General features: G+C 37.7%; 1 protein-coding gene and 1 long non-coding RNA gene across 2 annotated transcripts in view; one reads left to right on the plus strand and one right to left on the minus strand.

The window, feature by feature from the left end:
- The window catches only part of LOC126955174 (uncharacterized), a 177,840-nt gene that overhangs the window by 108,015 nt on the left and 47,816 nt on the right, over window positions 1-22,009 (minus strand). The gene's annotated exons all lie outside the window — the stretch shown is intronic.
- On the plus strand, window positions 17,002-20,473 carry LOC126955170 (zinc finger protein 732-like). The gene is given in 2 exon segments (XM_050791463.1): window positions 17,002-19,940; window positions 19,942-20,473. Coding segments are annotated over 2 exon segments (2,313 nt in total). The 5' UTR covers window positions 17,002-17,747; the 3' UTR covers window positions 20,062-20,473.

Raw genomic sequence — 22,009 nt, forward strand, 5'->3', positions numbered from 1 at the left:
ATATTCTTGGTTCCCTTGCCAAAATTAGTTGACCTTGTATGCATGGATTTGTTTCTGGGCTGTCTATTCTGTTCCCTTGGTTTTTATATCTGTATTTATGCACATACCATACTTTTTTGCTTACTATAAGCTTTAAATAAAGTTTAAAATTAGAAGGTATGATGACCCTAGCTTTGTTCTTTCTCAAGATGGCTCAGGTTATTTACAGTTGTTTAAGGTTACACTTAAATTTTACAATTGTGTTTACTATTACTGTGAAAAAGGCCACTAAAATTTGGTAGGGATCTATTTGAATCTACAAATCACTTTCGATAATATACTTTGACAGTATCTGTTATCCTAATGGAATATGTTTTTATTTATTTGTGTCTGCTTCAGTTTTGTCATTATTGTATTTAGTGTCTAAATTTATTGTTATAAACTAGATTTTATATCTTGTATTTAGTATATAAATTTTTTCACTGGTTAAATTTATTTTGAATTAATTTCTTTTTATAGTATTGCAAATTGAATTTTTTCTTTTTTTGGAAATTTTGTTCCTTTATGGACATGAAACAAATATTTGTATGTTGGGCCAGGTATATTGTTCATTTTTGTAATTCCAGCACTTACAGAGGCCAAGGCAAGTGGATCACTTGAGCACTGGAGTTTGAGATGAGCCTGGGCCTTGTAGTAAGACCCTGCCTCATAAACACAAACCAAAAAACTCCACAAATATTTGTATGTTGATTATATATCCTTGTACCTTTATGAATGCCTTTATTCAGTTTTTGTTATTCTAGTCTAGGATTTCAAGTATATGCATGATTATATTATCTACAAACAGTAACATTTTTACTTCTTTTGAAAGCAGGAGAGCCTTGTTCCCCTTTTCCTTGCCTAATTGTTCTGATACAAACTTTTGGTAATATGTTAAGATAGAAGCTGTGGTCCTGGAAGCATGCTTGTAGATCTGGGCCTCAGCTGTGGTCCCTGAAGCAACCCTGTGTCTGTATATTTTAAGGATTTAACAATGATTTACAGTTTCTATGATCTATTTTTTTGGCAGGTAAACATCTCCTTTTGTTGGGTCCCCAGGCTGATGAAATTATCTCTGGGTTTGCAGAGAAGGGTTGTAGCTGGGTCACAAGGGTGATGCTGGGTCTGTTGTGCTTTCTGCGTTTGATGGTTGTGTTGCCAGAGATTTGGACAGTTATGGATTCTTTCTGGGCCCTGGAAAGATTAGATTTCCTTGAGGACATTAATCTATATGGCAGGCAGTAGGCTAGGGTTTTGAAGTTTGTCTGCATATTATGGCCCAAATACCAGGTGTATGAATGGGTTTGGCTTTTGCTGACTACCTGGGAACAGTTTTTACGGGTCTCTCTGTGGGCCTCTGAGTGTGTACGAATGGCCACAGACTGACTACATATGGCTAGAACTGAGTCACAGGGCTGCTTCAGGGACCACAGCTGAGGCCAGGATCTGCAGGCCTGCCTCCAGGGCCATGGCTGGCTGTGTCTTCCTGCAGGTCTCTTGATGGGAAGGACCACTTCTGGACTATAGCTGAGACTGAATTTGAGAGAGGTTACAGAACTGCTTTGGAATCTTCAGTAAGACCAAGCTCCGTGCATCATTTCCTTTTCTGTAGCCATGTCTATGGGCTCTTGAATTGGCCACCTGGTGAGGGCCTGCTTTTTCCTAATAAACCCCCTTGATCTTTGACTCCACTGGGGTTTCACAACCCTAACTATAGGCAAGCAATTTGCTACTTACGTTTTCTAGGAGTTTACTACATAAAATATCTTATATAAGTGGAACCTCATAAACTGTCACTTCGTTAGTGTTTTATTTCACTTAAAATAATGGCTTTAAGATTTATCCATATTGTAGTATCTGACAAGATATTTTCATTTGTGTGTAAATAATTTTTTATTGTATGTGTAAACCACATCTTTTTAAATTATTCAGCTGTTGAAGGATGTTTGAGTTTTTTCATGTTTTGGCTTTTGTAAATAATGTGGTTTGGATCTGTATCCCTATTCAAATCTCACATCAAGTTATAAGCCCTAATATAGGTGGGGCCTGATGGGAGGTGATTGGATTATAGGGTTGGCTTCTCATGAATCGTTTAGCACCATCCACTTTGGTACTGTCTTTGCCATAGTGAATGATTACTCCTGAGATATCATTTTCTTTTTATTTTTGATAGCTTATCCATTGCAGTTCAATCTAAAAGTGAAATTTCTACAGAATCATGAACTATTTTAACAAAGAAAAAAATCCCTCATTCAAACTTCTTTGTAGTGGTAATGGCTTTGCAGCATTTAGAAAACTATGCTATCAACAAGCTTTGCTTTATGAACTGAGATGCACAGAATCTAGAAAGCAGATGAAAGTGAATTATTTCTTCAGCATTTTAGTAAAACTTCTGGTAATCAAAGCAAATATGGCACATAACAACTCAAGCATAAATCAAGATGGAGAGCCTGCAAAGTTTGATTTCTTAAATTTTCCAAAAAGCTATCATTGCAACATGTAGGATTTCTGCCCTATTTTAACCTTACCAGTTTCAAAGGAAAGTAAAGGGAGTAGATTACATGTAGACAGCATGTGTGCAAGTGCACACACATGTAGGGTGGCAGGTAGAGTGTCTAATTCCTTCTTCCCACTACACAAGTCTCACTTCACAGAAATCATTAGGTAAAGGAAAACCAATGAAGAGTTCTGCAGTTTTCTTTTAATAACTAAAGAGATCTCATTTTCTAAAAGCACCTTCTTCCACACTCTCTCTTGCTTCTGCTCCTACTGTGTTAGATGACTCACTCTTGTTTTGCTTCCTACCATGATTGGAAGCTTTTTGGGGCCTCCTGAGAAACAGAAGCTGCTATGCCTCCTGTACAGCCTGCAGATCCGTGAGCCAATTAAACTTCTTTTTAAAAATAAGTTTTCCAGTGTCAGGTATTTATAGCAATACGAGGATAAACTAATACAGTGAATATTGTTGCAATAATATGGATGTACAAATATTTCTTTCAGATATACTTTGGATATTTTGAATAGGTGCTCAGGAGTAGAATTACTGGCTCATATAATAACTTCATTTTTAGTTTTTGGAGGAACCTCCATACATTTTTTTCAGGTGGTTGCATCACTTTTTCCCCACCAGCAGTGCACAAGAGTTTCAGTTTCTCTACATTAATTACAACATTTTTTTTTGCTTGATATTGGCCATCCTAATTAATGAACAATAATAACCTATTGTGTTTTTGCCTTACATTATTCTAAAAATTAGAAATTTTCTCAATAATTGTTATATGTATTTAATCTTTGGAGGAACATTTTAATTTGTTGTCTATTTGTTAATCATGTTACTTATTCTTTGCTGATTTTTTGGAATTGTTTATTCTGAAATGTTAACTTTTGTCAAATACATAATTTTTAATTTTTTGCTTTTGTGCTTCTTACATGGGACTCTTACTAAGTGTTTATGTTAATGTGTGGAGATAAATTTAATATAGTCTCATTTTTCTGTGGTTTTAAATTTGTTGCTCATGTGTTTGATGTTATAGGTAAGTTATTCCTGTATTTTCTTCTAAAAATTGTAGAGTTATAATTCTTACATTTCAATATTTAACTCACTAAAGAGTTTTTGTACATGGTTCAGGGGAAGGATCCAACCTCAATTTTTTCCATGTGGATACAGAGTATTCCGACACCATTTATTGAAGAGACTGTCTTTTTCTTATTGTATGGTTATAGCAACCTTGTTGAGGATCATTTGAGCATATACATGATGGTTTGTTTTTGACTCATGTCTGTAATTTCAGCACTTTGGAAGGCCGAGGTGGGCAGATCATGAGGTCAGATCGAGACCATCCTGGCTAACACGGTGAAACCCTGTCTCTACTGAAAATACAAAAAAATTAGCCGTGTGTGGTGGCAGATGTCTGTAGTCCCAGCTACTCAGGAGGCTGAGGCAGGAGAATGGCGTGAACTTGCAGTGAGCCAAGATTTCACCACTGCACTCCAGCCTGGGGTGACAGAGGGAGGCTCTGTCTTAAAAAATATATATATATATAGTTTTCAAAAAGTATTTGTGTTTTCATCAGGATTACATTGAATTTGAATATCACTGGGTAGTGTTGTCATTTAACAATATTAAATCTCCTGACATAAAGAAGAGTATGTTCAAGAGTGTGTTGGCCAGGCATGGTGGCTCACACCTGTAATCCTAGCACTTTGGGAGGCTGAGGCGGGTGGATCACCAGAGGTCAGGAGTTCGAGACTACCCCGGCCAACATGGCGAAACCCCGTCTCTACTACAAATACAAAAATTAGCTGGACGTGTTGGCACACGCCTCTAATCCCAGCCACTCAGGAGGCTGAGGCAGGAGAATCACCTCAACCTGCGGGGTGGAGGTTGCAGTGAGCCAAGATCACTCCATTGCATTCCAGCCTGGGCAACAAGAGCAAAAGTCCATCTCAAAAAAAAAAAAAAAAAAGTTAAGTTTCATATATTTTTGGATTTGGCAATTTTGCTTCTGCTTTTGATTTCTAGTTTTTGTTTTGCTTTGTTTTGTTTTGAGACAGAGTCTTGCTCTGTCGCCCAGGCTGGAGTGCAGTGGCAGCATCTTGGCTGGGAGTAGCTGGGACTACAGGCATCTGCCACCACACCTGGCTAATTTTTTTTTGTATTTTTAGTAGAAGCAGGGTTTCACCGTGTTAGCCGGGATGGTCTTGATCTCCTGACCTGGTGATTCACCCGCCTTGGCCTCCCAAAGTGCTGGGATTACAGGCGTGAGCCACCGAGCCCTGCCGATTTCTAGTTTTATTCCATGTGGTCTGAAAGGATGTATTGTGTAATTCAATCTTTAATGCATACCAGGCTTAATACCTTGATGACAAATAATCTGTACAACAAACCTTCATGACCCAAGTTTACCTGTATAACAAACCTGCACATGTACCCCCATCCTAAAATAAAGTTAAAAAAAAAGTTGTTTTGCATTCTAGCAGGTTGTCCATTAAACAACTACTCATTTTCTTCTCCACTTAACCCCTGTCACAGTTTAGTCTGTTTCTAAGCGTTTAACTACTTTAGATATCTTACATAAGTGGAATTACATAGTACTTGTCTTCTTGTTCCTGGCTTCCTCCACATAAATAAAGTCTTAAAAATGTATCCTTATTGTGGATATAGAAAAACTTCTGCTTTAAGAAGCTGAATAATAATTATTTGTATATTCAAAATTGTCATTTATTTATTAAGAAAAGTTTTTTTTCACTTTTGTAGATAATACTACAACGAATATGGATGTGTAAGTTACTCTTCCTTTGATAATACACGCAAGGGATTATTTACATGCTCTATTCTGTTCACTGGCATTGTCTTTTTTGAATCTAGTTCTAAACTATTTCATTAACTATAGCTTCATAATAAGTTTTTAAAGTCATGATGTATGATGCTTCTGATGTGTCTCTTTTTGACAATTGTTGAGCACTTCTGGTCTCTTTAATTCTGATACAATTTTAGGATTGCTTCTTTGTAATTTAAAGTATACCACCTTCAGCAGTCTTTGTCAGGGGAGACAAAACTCATCTTCACACAGAGGAAGAAGCATAGAATTGGGAGTTCCTCCTGGTTGCACCATGCCTAAGCAATATGGTGAAATCCCATCTCTACCAAAAAATAGAAAAACATTAGCCGGGCATGGTGGCATGCACCTGTAGTTCCAGCTACTTGGAGGCTGAGGCAGGAGGATCGCCTGAACCCTGGGAGGTCAAGTCTGGCATGAGCTGAGATTGTGCCACTGTACTCTATCCTGGGTGACAAAGTGAGACATTGTCTCAAAAATGTCAACAATGGAGGGAGACTGTGGGTCTGTTGGAGAATGGAGAGTTTAAAATTTTGCACAGAAGCTGTCACACTGTGAATCATCTTGTGATTCTAGGTATCCTCCAGGGGTGAGAGGGGACTGAGGACTCAAAGGGAAGGAGTTCTCACCCCTTTTGCTATAAAGTGATTTCTGCACATTTACACACATGCACGCTAGGCAATGATGTGGCCACACTTCTCTCATGACAAAGCTTCATTCTCAGAAATTGTGCTGAGAGCACCTCTGCTTCTAGAGTTTTCCAATAATAGGAAACATAAGTAAGTGCCCAGAAGACTCGGGTTCTTTCTGCCTCTCAGATCTTGAATCTGCACCAGTAACCTGTTTCCTCCAGTAGCCTAGGCTTCTGGATCACCTGACCATCTTATCTCCCTGCACGCACACATTTATAAGTCAGAGCTGCCCTGCCGGGTCCAGTATCTATAGCAGTAACCAATCCTTTCTCCAACTGTGCACTGACCCTCACTCATGGGTTCTTGATAACATCTTTTCTTATTCTGCATTTTTTCCCTCACAAACACTCTTTCCTGTGAACACAGTATGCCCCAGGTCACCCTGCAGGTGCCTAAATCCAGGCCCTGTTGGAAATCAGATGTCCGTGAGTTCAAGGCAAAATTGTTGGATGTGGTTATTGCAAATATAAATGTAAAACAGAAAAACAGACTTAATCCTCCAGCTGGAAAAAAGGAAACGTATTTACTCCTTCCTTTTCTTAAAATATTTGACTTATAAAACTTTTATATGTAAATTATTTCTCTGCCTTTTATCTTTTTTGATGTTTTTTGTTTGTTTCTTCTTCTTTTTTTTTTTTTTTTTTTTTTTTTTTTTTTTTTTTTGAGACAGAGTCTCACTCTGTGACCCAGGCTGGAGTGCAGTGGTACGATCTTGGCTCACCACAACCTCTGCCTCCTGGGTTCAAGCGATTCTTCTGGCTCAGCCTCCTGAGTAGCTGGGATTACAGGTGCCCACCACAACGCCCAGTGAATTTTTGTATTTTTAGTAGAGACAAGGTTTCACCCTGTTGGCCAGGCAGGTCTCAATTGCCTGATCTTGTGATCCGCCCACCTCAGCCTCCCAAAGAGCTGGGATTACAGGCATGAGCCACTGTGCCCAGCCTTTGTTGTCTTCTATGTCTCTAATTTGTTTCTATTCTATTTTTTATTATTTTCTTTATTATCCTGACATTGAGATTATTCTTTTTCAAGTTATTTAAGAATTAAAGTTACAGTGTTTGAGATCTTGTTTCATATAAAAATATATTACTATAAAATTCTTTCTTAGAATTGCTGTTTTTACATTCTTTTGATATGTCCTGTTTCTATTTTCATTTGTTTCAAGATACTTTTTGATTTTTCTTTTCTTTTTCTTCTTTGACCCATTGGTTGTTCAGAAACATGTTGTCTAATATATACATATTTGTAAGATTTTCAATGTTCACTCTCCTATTGGTTTCTCATTTATAAAACTGTAGTTTTAAAAACTTGATATGATTTCAAGCTGGGCTTGGTGGCTTACACCTGTAATCCCAGCACTTTGGGAGGCTGAGATGGGTGGATCACGAGGTTAGGAGATCAAGACCAGCCTGGCTAACAAGGTGAAACCCTGTCTCTACTAAAAATACCAAAAAATTAGCCGGGTGTGGTGGCGGGTGCCTGTAGTTCCAGCTACTCAGGAGGCTAAGGCAGGAGAATGGCATGAACCTGGGAGGTGGAGCTTGCAGTGAGTCGAGATCATGCCACTGCACTCCAGCCTGGGCAACAGAGCAAGACTCTGTCTCAAAAAAACTAAAAAAACACAAATAACTTGATATGATTTCAGTCTCTGAAAAAATAAAAAGACTTGTATGTCTTTGTTGTGGGCCAGATTTAGGATGTATCCTAGAGAATGTTCCATGTGTGTTTGAGAAGAATATAAATTATTCTTTTGGATGAAATGTTCTATATATGTCTTTTTGGTGCAGTTGTTTTATAGTGCTATGCAAGTAATTGTTTTCTTACTAACTTTCTGTCTGAATGATGTATTAAGTAGGGCAATATAGTCCCCTCATACTATGTTTTTCTGTTTCTCCAGTTCTTTTAATATATGTTTATATATTTATGTGCTTCAATATTGGGTACATATATATTTTTAATTGTTACATTCTTCTGACAGATTAGCCTCTTATGACTATATCATGAAGTTTTTTTTGTGGCAGTTGTTTTTAGAAGTCTATTTTGTCTGATGTAAATATAGCCTTTCCTACACTGTTTTAGTTATTACTGGCATGGAATTTTTTTTCATCCTTGAACCACTAACCTATGTATTTCCTTACATCTAAAGTAAGTCGCTTGTGCGCAGCATGTTGTTGATTTTTTAAATCTATTCAGACATTTCATGAGTGTTTTAGTTTATTTTTTGCATTAATAACAGAATATCCTACAATCGGTAATTTATAAAGAATAGAAGTTTACTTAGCTCACAATCTCGGATGCTGAGAAGTCCAAGAGCATATCATTCCCATCTGATGACAATCATATTTCCACATCACAACATGACCAAAGTGTTGATTCTGATGGAAGGTGTACACCAGAGCTCACTTTTATGATAGACCCACTCATGATGACTAACCCACTCGTGGAATAATGATACTGATCCTCTCATGACCTTATAACTTCTTAAAGGCCTCACTTATTAATTTTCTCACAATGGCAGTTACATTTTAACATGAATTTTGGAGGGGAAACTCAAACCATAGCAGTGTGATTTTATTGGATAACTAAATTTTTTTATATTTAAAGGAATTACTGATTGATAAGAACTTATTACTATCATTTTGTTCATTGTTTTCTGACCATTTAGTAGTTTCTGTTTTTCAGTTCTTTCATGCTAACCTTCCTTGTATGGTATTGAGTTTGTTTCGTTTTTCTTGTTATATGCTTTGGTTTCTTTTGTGTGTGTATCTTCAACATTTTTTTTTTCATAATTTCCAAGAGACATAAAATATCTCATAGTTTAAAAAGTCTAGCTTAAGGTAACAATCTAACTTCTTCTTTACCCACATAGGATCTTACTTTGCTTCTCAGGATGTTGTGCAGCGGTGGAGTCACAGCTCAGTGCAGCCTCGAACTCCCCAATATCAAACAATTTTCCCATCTCAGCCTCCCGAGTAGCTGGGATTACAAGCACATGCCACCATGTCCAGCTAATTTTTTTGGTATTTTTTGTAGAGACGGGGTTTTGCCATGTTGCTCAGGTTGGTCTTGAATTTCTGGGCTCAAGAAATCTACCTGCCTTGGCTTCCCAAAGTGCTAGGTTTACAGGCATGCATTATCAGGCCCAACTACTTTTTTTTTTTTTTGAGACGGAGTCTCACGCTGTTGCCCAGGCTGGAGTGCAGTGGCGCGATCTCGGCTCACTGCAAGCTCCGCCTCCCGGGTTCCCGCCATTCTCCTGCCTCAGCCTCCTGAGTAGCTGGGACTACAGGCGCCCGCCACCGCGCCCGGCTAATTTTTTGTATTTTTTAGTAGAGACGGGGTTTCGCTGTGGTCTCGATCTCCTGACCTTGTGATCCGCCCGCCTCGGCCTCCCAAATTGCTGGGATTACAGGCTTGAGCCACCGCGCCCGGCCCCAACTACTTATTTTTTCAAAAAGAATAAATAGCTTTCTGAAATCTTTATTTTATTTTATTTTATTCAGGTACTTATTTTAGAGACAGGGTCCTGCTATATTGACCAGGCTGGTTTTGAACTCCTGGCCTCAAGCAAAAGTTAACTTCTAGGTATAAAAATAGTAAACAGTTTACTACCTTTAACACACTGTTTATGTCACACTTTACATCTTTTTATATTATATATCATTAACAAATTATTGAAGCTCTATGCTTTATTCACTTTGTGTGTGTGTTTTTTTAAATTCTAATTAGGAACTTTCTTTCTTTTTTTTTTTTTTTTTTTTGAGACGAGTCTCGCTCTGTCGCCCAGGCTGGAGTGCAGTGGCCAGATCTCAGCTCACTACAAGCTCCGCCTCCCGGGTTTACGCCATTCTCCTGCCTCAGCCTCCCGAGTAGCTGGGACTACAGGCGCCCGCCACCTCGCCCGGCTAGGTTTTTGTATTTTTTAGTAGAGACGGGGTTTCACCGTGTTAGCCAGGATGGTCTCTATCTCCTGACCTCGTGATCCGCCCGTCTCGGCCTCCCAAAGTGCTGGGATTACAGGCTTGAGCCACCGCGCCCGGCCACAGGAACTTTCAAATGACTTTTAAGTTTGCTGATTTTTTTCCCCTGTATAACCGAGTCTCCTGTTAAAGCTTTCTGTTAAATATTTTAGTTCTACTATTGTGTAGTGCAGCTCCAGCATATCTTCTTGGTTATTTTTTAATGGTTTTCTTTATTATAATTGGTTTTCTCCATGCGTTGTTGCAAAAAATTTAGTAATCTGTGTACTTTTGCATCTTATCGAGATTTTTAAAGAAAATTATTTTAAATTCTCTGCTGGCCATTTTTTAGTTCTGTGTTTTATTGTTAGTGGTTCCTGGAGCATTTTTAGTTTTCTTTCATGCTGTTATGTTTGCCTGATCCTTCATAATTTGTGAAGCCTTGTTTTGATGTTCTTGCATCTGAAGGAGTAAATACCTGTTTCAGTCATTATAGACTAGTTTGAGGAGGTAAATATCTTCTCTTATTGGATTTCTGGGCAGATGAGATTTCCACTGAGATTGCAATAAAGTGCTTTGGAATCCAGTCACATAACTACTACTGGGTTTGCAGTGAAATTCCTGCTTGCACACCTGTCATCAGGGCATCAGACAGTTCTGGATTCTGTTTTTTGAGTAGACTGAACTTTCTTCAAGATGTTGATCAATATGACTGGCACTGAGGGAAAAAACCCTCCAGTTATACCTGCAGATTAAGGTGCTGATACAATCAATGTGAGCAGGTGTGGCTCCTGCTGTGTCGCCCTTGCGAGGTGTTTGGAAATGCTCTGAGTCGATGGACAGGTTCCTAGATGAGCATTACTGACCCTTGACCACATCTGAGAGGGTGGGAAACTGATTCATAGGGCTGCTTCAGGATACATAACTGAGACCAAAGTCTTCAGGTCTGTTTCTGGGTTCATGGCATTTCTCCCTCTGGATTTCTAGGTGGGTAGGACTTCTTCCAGACTCTAGATGACAGACACCAGAGCTTGGTTATAGGACTGCTTCACAATTCACAGTGGGAATGAAGTCAGCCAGCATGCCTAAAGGAGCACATATACATGTGCTTTTTGGCAGGTCCCAGGTTAGGAAAAACTTCTGGACTTGGTTGCATGGACTTGGAGCCAGGTTATAGTGCCACGTGAAGATCCACTGTCAAATAATTATTGGCAAGCCTACATCCAGGGGCACAGATGGATGTTTCTGTCTGTGAGTGTCTGGGCAGGATTTCTTCCACACCATGACTGACATGTGCAAAGGGTGGATTTGGGGCTAATTCACAGATCACAGATAAAACCAGCTTCTAAAGGCCTTTCACCTGAGGCATAGGACATTATAAATTCTCCTAGGTGTCTTCACAGATGGTGCTAGGGGCAGGAACAAAACCAAATGGTCTACAGCTAAGTCTACAATGAAAATTGGACATATTTTTTCTGTAGCTGGGACCGTGATGGGCAAGCATGCCACTCAAGCAAGGGCATGCCTTTTCAATACAGCCCTTGACATGGATTCCAAAGCTCCTATAAATTTCCTTTTTCAGTACATAACTGCTGCTGCTTTTTTTCTTTTTTCTTTTGGCAGGATTTTTTACTATTGTTGCCCAGGCTGGAGTACAATGGCGCCATCTTAGCTCACTGCAACCTCTGCCTCCTGGGTTCAAACAATTCTCCTGCCTCAGGCTCCCGAGTAGGTGGGATTACAGGCATGCGCTACCACACCGACTAATTTTTTTGTTTTGTATTTTTAGTAGAGATGGTCAGGCTGGTCTTTAACTCCTGACCTCATGATCCACCTGCCTCAGCCTTCCAAAGTGCTGGGATTACAGGTGTGAGCCACTGCGACCATCCATTTTTTTTTTTTTTAAACTGCTGTACATTGCATGTCAAAGATTCAAAATGCTGGATCTTCATAAGTACATAGTCACAGTTGAAAACTGTAGTTGTTTAAAGGATTGTTTTTATGCTACATCTATATTATATTCTGTATTTTATAGGTCAGAATTTTTTATTCAAACTATTTTACTGGGGAGTCTTTCTTTTTTCATGTAGGTTCTCCTCAATTATTTCCTTTTTTTGTTTTTAATCTTCAAATTTCTATAGTAATTTTCAACTCTGTACCTTTTATGACCATGTGGTGGTTAATTCAAATAAAAATCATTGGGTTTCGCTTGGAGCAATTTAAAATATATGTATAATCCAGACATTTCTATAGCCTATAAAAGTTATCTATGTGGTGTTTGCCTGTGTAAATAATGCTTCTACCTGGTTTATAAATTTTTTTTTTGGTGGTCATCACTGTTTTCTTTTATAGGTGAGTAGTCAAGGAAACAGTAAAAAAATTACCACCTATTTATTGTTTGATTATATGTTATTCTGTGAGAGAAACACTTTTTATTTGAAGGTGATTTTTCAAAAATATAACCTTTTTAGGTAGATATAAATATTTAGTTGTGATTAAAAACATAACATTGCTTAAAGGTTTTCAAGTGTACAGTCTAGTGGAGTTAAGTACATTTACATTATTTTGAAATGGATCTCTAGATTAATTTTACCAAAGTAAAGTTTAATACCCTATAGACAATACACTGCCATTTTTTTCTCTTCAGCTCCTGATGAACACCATTTTACTATTTCTATAATTTTGACTGATTTTTATATTCTTATTGGTGTAATTATATAATGTTGTTTTTTGTTTTTTGAGATGGAATCTCGCTGTGTTGCCCAGGCTTGAGTGCAGTGGGGTGATCTCGGCTCACTGAAAGCTCCGCCTCCTGGGTTCATGCCATTCTCCTGCCTCAGCCTCCCTAGTAGCTGGGACTACAGGCACCTGCCACCATGCCCTGCTAATTTTTTTTTTTTTTTGTATCTTTAGTAGAGACAAGGTTTCACCATGTTAGCCAGGATGGTCTCGATCTTCTGACCTCGTGATCCACCCTCCTCGGCCTCCCAAAATGCTGGGATTACAGGCGTGAGCCTCTGTGCCGGGCCCCCATGTCTGTTTTTTTTCACTATCTCATTTTACTTCAGATAATGTTCTTAGGCTTTGTTTTTGTAAGATTGTCCTGCGTGGGAAATGCGTGAGGGGAGAAGAAAAGACACACACACACACAGTACCTTTAAGGGTAAACAGCCTTTATCCCATGTAAATGGCAATGGAGATATATAAGCAAATGATATAATAAACAAATTGCAATGGGAAGGGGAGAAGAAAAAGGAGATACATATATTTACATTCACCAGACTATGGAGGATTCACCACCAGACCAGGAAGCAATAGCCTGGGCTCCAGAGTCAGGCACCATACTCAGACTATGGAAGATTCACCACCAGACCAGGAAGCAACAGCTTGGGCTCCAGAGTTCGCCACCCATCCGTGCACAGATGGAGAGAGGTCTCATTTGCTTCAGTGTGGTCTGGGACCCTAGCTCTTTTTGTAATGAGTTGTTTGGCACGAGGCCCTGGACTCAAGGAACTTTATGACTGGACTCAAGGAACACAGAAAGGTCAATTTGTTTTTGCGATGTCTGTTGTTTTTCAATAACTAACACAAAGGAATAGATTGAAGTAGAAATTTCTTTGAAACAGTGCTAGATGAACATCTCCAGGGGCTCACATAACCCATTCTGGGATTTGGTGACCATTGTTTATGTCATGTTCAGTTGAGTTCAAATTTAATATTTAACTTTTCCTCCACAAAGATGTGTCAGAATATCTGTTTTAAAATAAATATTGTATGTATATGTCACATTTAAAACTGATATTGATCTCTAAATGGACATTTGTGTTGCTTCCAGGAATTGTCTTCTATAAATAATAATTACCATGCATGTGTAAATATGTATTTGAAGTCCTGCCTTGAATATTTTTGGAATATTTTGGATACAGTGATGTGGTACCAGGTGTATGTCTATATTGTTTTTAAGTTGTATACTTATTTTGTTTGTGTGTAACAATGGTGGTTTTACCCTGCTTATGTGAGTAGTCATTGAAATTCTCCTAATTTTACCCTCTATTTATTTGTAAATCTATATTTGTGTGTGTGTGAGAAACACTTTTGTGATTTGAAGATAATTTCCAAAACTCATACCTCTATCTCTTTTAGATGTTTTTGTTTTCAAAAATGTATAACATTTAAAATTTTATATATTTTTAAATATTCATCTTAGTCACATTTTATTAACAGTTTTATGCACTATATTTTTAGAATGTTTATCTTGCAAAGCTAACACTCAATATATCTTAACTATGTACTTTTTCTATTTTCTTGCCCTTTATACAAACAATTCTATTTTTTATTTTTAAAGTCCAACTGCTTTAGATATCTCATGTAAGTTGATTCAATTTGTCTCTCCGTGACTTTTTGTTGTATAATGTCATCAAGATTTATCTTTATTGTACTTGTTTGAATATTTTTTGCTTTTTACAAACTGAGTAATATTATTTTAATAATTGAAATTATATTAATTTAGTGAGAAATCTGCATTGCTTTTATTTGCTTTCAGGAACAATACTGCAATAATTATGAGTGTCTAAATTACTCTTCATGTGACCATGTGTGAGAGTTCATATTTTTTGCCAGATTTTATTTAGTTGATCTAGCTGTTCAGCTTTATACCCATCCTAAATTGTTTTAATTCTTTAGATTTGCATGTGTTTTGAAATCAGGAGCTGTGAAGCCTCTGAGATTGCTTCTGTTTTTGAAGATTGTTGGGTACTTCACTGGTTCTTAATTCCATATAATGTGGGGGTTGCCGTTTCTATTACTATAAGAATTTAATTACAAATTTGCCAGGGATTGCATTTAATATGTAGATTATATTGAGCAGTCTAGACCTCATTATTTCTTTTTTTTTTTTTTTTTTTTTTTTTTTGAGACGGAGTCTTGCTCTGTCGCCCAGGCTGGAGTGCAGTGGCCGGATCTCAGCTCACTGCAAGCTCCGCCTCCCGGGTTTACGCCATTCTCCTGCCTCAGCTTCCCTAGTAGCTGGGACTATAGGTGCCCGCCACCTCGCCCAGCTAGTTTTTTGTATTTTTTCAGTAGAGATGGGGTTTCTCCGCCTTAGCCAGGATGGTCTCGATCTCCTGACCTCGTGATCCGCCCGTCTTGACCTCCCAAAGTGCTGGGATTATAGGCTTGAGCCACCGTGCCTGGCGACCTCATTATTTCAAACTTTGAACAAGAGCATGCTTAAGTGTGTGTTGTTTAAATTATATAAATATGTAAATTGTTTACTTTTCTTTATTTCTACTCTCATTCCAGTTTGGTCATTAAAAGTAATCTGTAAAATTTCAATTTTTTGTGCCCTGACATGCAGTCTATCAAGGAGAATATTCTATGAGCTATTCAGAAGGGTGTGTATTTAGTTGTTGCTGAGCCGTGTTCTCTACAGTTCTGTTAGGCATAATTGTTTGATACTGCTTTCAAGTCTCCTGTTTCCGTATGAATATTTTATCTCATTCCATTATTCCTTACAGAAACTGGGGTATTTAAATATCCTACTATAATTATATTGCTCTCTTTGTGTTGCTTTAATTCTGTCAGTATTGACTTTGTATATTTGGAACTCAGTGTGGGAGAGACACACACACATATTAACATGTGTACACATATTTGTCATTAGTTCCCAGTAAATGAACCTCTTTATTATTATTGTTTAATGTCCTTCTTTCTTAGGACTTTTTAAAGTATATTTTATGAAATAGGACAGTTTTGACTTAAGATGTACTTTGTATTACATAATTTGGACCTCTTATTTGGTTATTTGCATGAAATATCTTTTCATTTTGCCTTTTTCAGTCTTTTTAAAATCATTACATCTCAAGTGACTCCGGTGGAAAAGCAAGTTGGATCTTGTGTTTTAATTTTGGCAATCAATCCCCTTATTTGGTGTATGTATTTTGAATGGAAACTTTATTTCATAAATATTTGAATAATTTGCTGAAATAGACTTACTCGTCTTATTGTTTTACTGGATTATTTTATTTTTGTCCGTTATTTTCTTTTTCTGTCTTCCTTAGTGTCTTTTTTATTTTTGTATTGATACACCTTTACTTCTTATTTTTTGGTGTATCTATACAGATACTTTTTTTCTGGTATATTGAGAATTACATAAAATTTCTTTAAGTTAAAATAATATATTTTAAACTGGTAAAAACTTAAGTTGAATTTGAAAATTCTTCTTCATTATATCTGCCCTCAACTTCATTATTGATGTCAGTAATCATATTGTTGTTATATATTATTAACAGATTATGATGAACAGTTTGATCATTTTTATGCTTTCGGCTTTACAATTTTAGAGATTACAATGTTTTCTGTAATATGATAGTGGTACAGAACTTTGTGTATGTGCGTATTGTTTTCAGAAAGTTATGTATTTTCATATGATTATGTTTGGTTTTCTTGCATTATGTTATTTTCACGGGAAGATACTTCCTTGAGCATTGTTTTGGTAAGACATGTTATGCTAATGTACTTTTTCAGCATTTGGTTATCTTGAAAGGTCTTTATTCTTCATTTTTAGGACAGTTTTGCTGGTTATATGAAGACCACAGTTATAAATGACACATCACTTTTATTTTGCAGCTCCTAAGATGCCCGTTTTGAGTTTGATTTTTGAAACTTTGCTTATGTATGTGCTTTGCTGTAAATCTGTGTGTAACCTAGTTGAAGTTTGTTGAGCTTCTTCCTTTTCTACACGCTTTTTTTTAACTTGAAAATTTCTAAGTCTTTATTTTGCATTTTTCACCTTCATGATTTGTTTTTTGTGTTTTTAACGTTTACATTGATGTTCTCATTTTTCTGATTACATTTTGTTGTATGTTTCCATTTAGCTTATTCAGCATTATTCAGGTTACATTTTAAAAATTTGTACATCTTTGTTTTTATGTTGTTTTCTGAAAAATTTTAAATTGTTTAATTAGACCATGTTCTAATATTTTGTATACATTATAATATTTGCTTGTTATTTGAACATTAACAAAAAGCTATCACAACCTTTATAATGTTGCTTTGTCCTGACATAGTCTGAAGCCAGTTGTCTTTGATACAGATTATGGGAACCTCTCATACATGTTGGAAGGATGTGTCTTGTCTAGAATTTTGTGTTTATTTTTTAGTTAAAAGGGTTTGTTCATGTTTCCTCTTAAGAGTCTTTAATCACTTGCTCTGTTGTCTGTATTTAGCACTTCAGTCTGCTCTTGAAACATGTACATTTGGTCTTAGCAGACCCAAGCTTTCCTTCCAAAGTATATCACCATTTCTTTCAGCACTCTTTTGTTATTGGAGGCAGAAACCAGTTTTTGAAAGATCCCCAAAAGCCAGAAGTAAGGATACGTGTATTTTTCTTCTAAGTAAGAAGACAGGAGTTGACAGTTTACTTCTAATGGCACAGTGCTATATTGGGGAGGAGGAAGAACTGTGGTTGCTAAATGTAACAAACCTTCCTTCCTGTTCTATGTGGCTCTTCGCATTGTGCTTACCTGAGGCATTGCATGTAACTCATTTGTAGATTTCACTAAAAGGAATTTTGATCAGTATATGTTTGTTACATGTGTATGTCTGTGAAGAAATTATGGCCTGTGGTATTTTGTTATGCCATCTTACTAATGTACTTTGTATAAGTTTACATATTAGATTTTTAAAGTATATTCATATGAATCTAGTAAGCAGGATAGTTTTTTTTATTTCTTTCAGCTATGTGTTCTCATTTCACCCAAGACTTTTTGCCAGTGCAGGAGATAGAAGATTCTTTCCACAAACTTATATTGAGAAGATATGAGAAATGTGGACATGAGAATTTACAATTAAGAAAAGGCTGTAAAAAGAAGGTACAGAAAGCAGGTTATAATGAATTTAGTCAATGCTTGTCAACTACCCAGAGCAAAATATTTCAGTGTAATGCACATGTCATAGTGTTTAGTAAATTTTCAAATTCAAACCAACATAAGACAAGACATACTGGAGAGAAACACTTTAAAGAATGTGGCAAGTCATCTCAGAAGTTCTCAGACCTAACTCAGCATAAAGGAATTCATGCTGGAGAGAAACCCTACACATGCGAAGAATGTGGCAAAGACTTTAAATGGTATTTAGTCTTTAATGAATATAAGGTAATTCATACTGGAGAGAAACCCTTCATATGTGAACAATGTGGCAACATCTTTACCACATTCTCAAACTTTGCTAAATGTAAAGTTCACACTGAAGAGAAATCTTTCAAATATGAAGAATGTGGCAAAGCCTTTAATAGGTCCTCAACCCTTACTAAGCATAAGAGAATTCATGCTGAAGAGAAACCCTTCACATGTGAAGAATGTGGCAAAATCATTACCTCATCCTCAAACGTTGCCAAACATAAGAAAATTCATACCAGAGAGAAACTCTACAAATGTCAGGAATGTGGCAAAGCCTTTAATAGGTCCACAACCCTTACTAAACATAAGAGAATTCATACTGGAGAGAAACCCTACACATGTGAAGAATGTGGCAAAGCCTTTAGTAGGTCCTCAGTTCTGAATGAACATAAGAGAATTCATACTGGAGAGAAGCCCTACAAATGTGAACAGTGTGGCAAAGCCTTTAGACAATCTGCAACCCTTAATAAGCATAACAGAATTCATACTGGAGAGAAACCCTACCCATGTGAAGAATGTGGAAAAGCCTTTAGTCGGTTCACTACCCTGAATGAACATAAGAGAATTCATACTGGAGAGAAGCCCCACAAATGTGAAGAGTGTGGCAAAGCCTTTATATGGTCCACAGACCTGAATAAACATAAGATAATTCATACTGGAGAGAAACCTTACAAATGTGAAGAGTGTGGCAAAGCCTTTGGATGGTCCGCATACCTGAGTAAACATAAGAAAATTCATACTGGAGAGAAACCTTATAAATGTGAAGAGTGTGGCAAAGCCTTTATATGTTCCAGAGCCCTGAATAAACATAAGACAATTCATACTGGAGATAAACCTTACAAATGTGAAGAGTGTGGCAAAGCCTTTGGATGGTCCACATACCTGAGTAAACATAAGAAAATTCATACTGGACAGAAACTTTATAAATGCGAAGAGTGTGGCAAAGCCTTTAGACGTTCTAGAGTCCTGAATAAACGTCAGATAATTCATACTGGAGATAAAACCCCCAAATGTAAAGGATGTGGTAAAGCCTTTAAGCGGCCCTTATATCTTAATCAACATAATAAAATTTTTACTGGAGAGAAACTCTAGAAATATGAAGAATGTGGCAAAGCCTTTGAATGATCCACAAACCTGAATGAACATAAGAACATTTATACTGGAAATAAACTCTACAAATGTGAAGAATGTGGCAAAGCTTTTGGATGGTCCACAATCCTGAATGAAAATAAGAGAATTCATACTGGAGAAAAACCCTACAAATGTAAAGAATGTGGGAAAACCTTCAAACAGTCCTCATACCTGAATCAACAGAAGAAAATTCATGCTGGAGAGCAACCCTACAAATGCGAAGAATGTGGCAAAGCTTTTGGATGGTCCACAACCCTGAATGAACATAAGAAAATTCATATGGGAGACAAACCCTACAAATGCAAAGAATGTGGGAAAGCCTATAAACAGCCCTCACTCATGAATAAACATGATAAAATTCATAATGGAGAGAACCCCTACAAATGTAAGGAATGTGGCAAAGTCATTACGTCATCATCAAACTCTGCTAAACATAAGAGATTTCATACTGGCGAGAAACCATATAAATATCTAGAATGTCATAAAACCTTTAATAGCTTCACAACCCTAATTAAACATAGGACGATTCATACTGGAGAGAAACCCTACACATGTGAAGAATGTGGCAAAGCCTTTAGACAGTCTGGAAACCTTTATGTACACAGGAGAATTCATACTAGAGATAAAATCATACAAATGTAAAGGATGTGGAAAAGCCTTTATGCTGTACTCCAGCATTCTTAAACATAAGAGAACTCATACTGGAGGAATGTCTTACCAATATGAAAAATGTGGCAGTCTTTAAATGCTCCTCAATCCTTTCTAATCATAAGATAATTAATAATGGAGAGAAACTCTACAAATGTGAAAAATGTGGGAAAGCTTTTAACCATACCTCTCTGTTCTAAACATAAGATAAATGACATTGGTGAGAAGCCATATGAAAATTTAAAATGTGGCAAAGACTTCAAATTCTTTTTTTTTTTTTTTTTTTTTTGAGATGGAGTCTCACTCTGTTGCCCAGGCTGGAGTGCCCTGGCGCGATCTCGGCTCACTGCAAGCTCCGCCTCCCGGGTTCACGCCATTCTCCTGCCTCAGCCTCCCTAGTAGGTGGGACTACAGGCACCCGCCACCATGCCTGGCAAATTTTTTGTATTTGTAGTAGAGATGGGGTTTCACTGTGTAGCCAGCATGGCCTCGATCTCCTGACCTCGTGATCCACCTGCCCAGCCTCTCAAAGTGCTGGGATTACAGGCATGAGCCACCGTGCCTGGCTTTTTTTTTTTTTTTTTTTTTTTGAGATGGAGTCTCGCTCTTTCCCCCAGGCTGGAGTGCAGTGTCATGATCTCAGCTCACTGCAAGCTCCACCTCCTGGGTTCATGCCATTCTCCTGCCTCAGCCTCCTGAGTAGCTGGGACTACAAGCGCCCGCCACTACACTAGGCTAATTTTTTGTATTTTTAGTAGAGACAAGGATCCACCATGTTAGCCAGGATGGTCTCGATCTCCTGACCTTGTGATCCACCTGTCTTGGCCTCACCAAGTGCTGGGATTACAGGCATGAGCCACTGTGCCCAGCAGACTTCAAATTCTCATCACATCTTACTGTGTGTAATTACTACTAAAGAAAACTAGAAATACAAAAAATGTGGCAGAACTTTTTACCAATGTTCATATCTTTTTGCATGTGATAGCATTTACACGTGAGAGTAATTGTACAAATATAAAAATACAAAAGCCATTAATGTCTACTCACATCTTACCAGACATCAGAATTTATAGTTAACAAAAGCATTATAAATATAATTTCTGTTGAAAGGCCTTTTAGAAAATATAGGCCATTAAAGCGAAGAAGAGTATTCTTAAGACAGACAATACAAATATAAAGAGGGTTGTAGTGCTTGTACTTGTATCTTGGATCTTACTGTGTACATTTTTTTTTTTACTAGTGGAAGACACAGAAGCAGTTGCTCAAACTTTGTTCAACATCAGAGAATTTATATTGGAGCGAAATCTTATAAATGTAGAAAAACATCTGCTCAAAAACTGCAGCTTAAGAAACACTAGAGTTTATATTAGAAGATAATTTGTAGATGCAATAAATGTGGAGAAATATTTAGGCTAAAATTAAGACTATTTAAACATCAGAGGATTTACTGGAGAAAGAACTAAGGAACTAACACTTTACAAGGAATCAGAATTTTTTTTTTTTTTTTTTTTTGAGACGGAGTCTCGCTCTGTCGCCCAGGCTGGAGTGCAGTGGCCGGATCTCAGCTCACTGCAAGCTCCGCCTCCCGGGTTTGGGCCATTCTCCTGTCTCAGCCTCCTGAGTAGCTGGGACTACAGGCGCCCGCCACCTCGCCCGGCTAGTTTTTTGTATTTTTTAGTAGAGACGGGGTTTCACCGTGTTAGCCAGGATGGTCTCGATCTCCTGACCTAGTGATCCGCCCGTCTCGGCCTCCCAAACTGCTGGGATTACAGGCTTGAGCCACGGCGCCCGGCCCGAATCAGAATATTAAGTGTGAAAAAATCCAAAGTTCAACCTGTTAGAAACTTTCTTCATGGGCCGAGCGCGGTGGCTCTCGCCTGTAATCCCAGCACTTTGGGAGGCCAAGGCAGGCGGTTCACGAGTCAGGAGACCGAGACCATCCTGGCTAACACAGTGAAACCCCATCTCTACTAAAAATACAAAAATTAGCCGGTTGTGGTGGCGGGCACGTGTAGTCCCAGCTACTTAGGAGGCTGAGGCAGGAG

This window comes from Macaca thibetana, chromosome 5 (genome assembly GCF_024542745.1).
Source record: "Macaca thibetana thibetana isolate TM-01 chromosome 5, ASM2454274v1, whole genome shotgun sequence".
Taxonomy (NCBI): Eukaryota; Metazoa; Chordata; class Mammalia; order Primates; family Cercopithecidae; genus Macaca; species Macaca thibetana.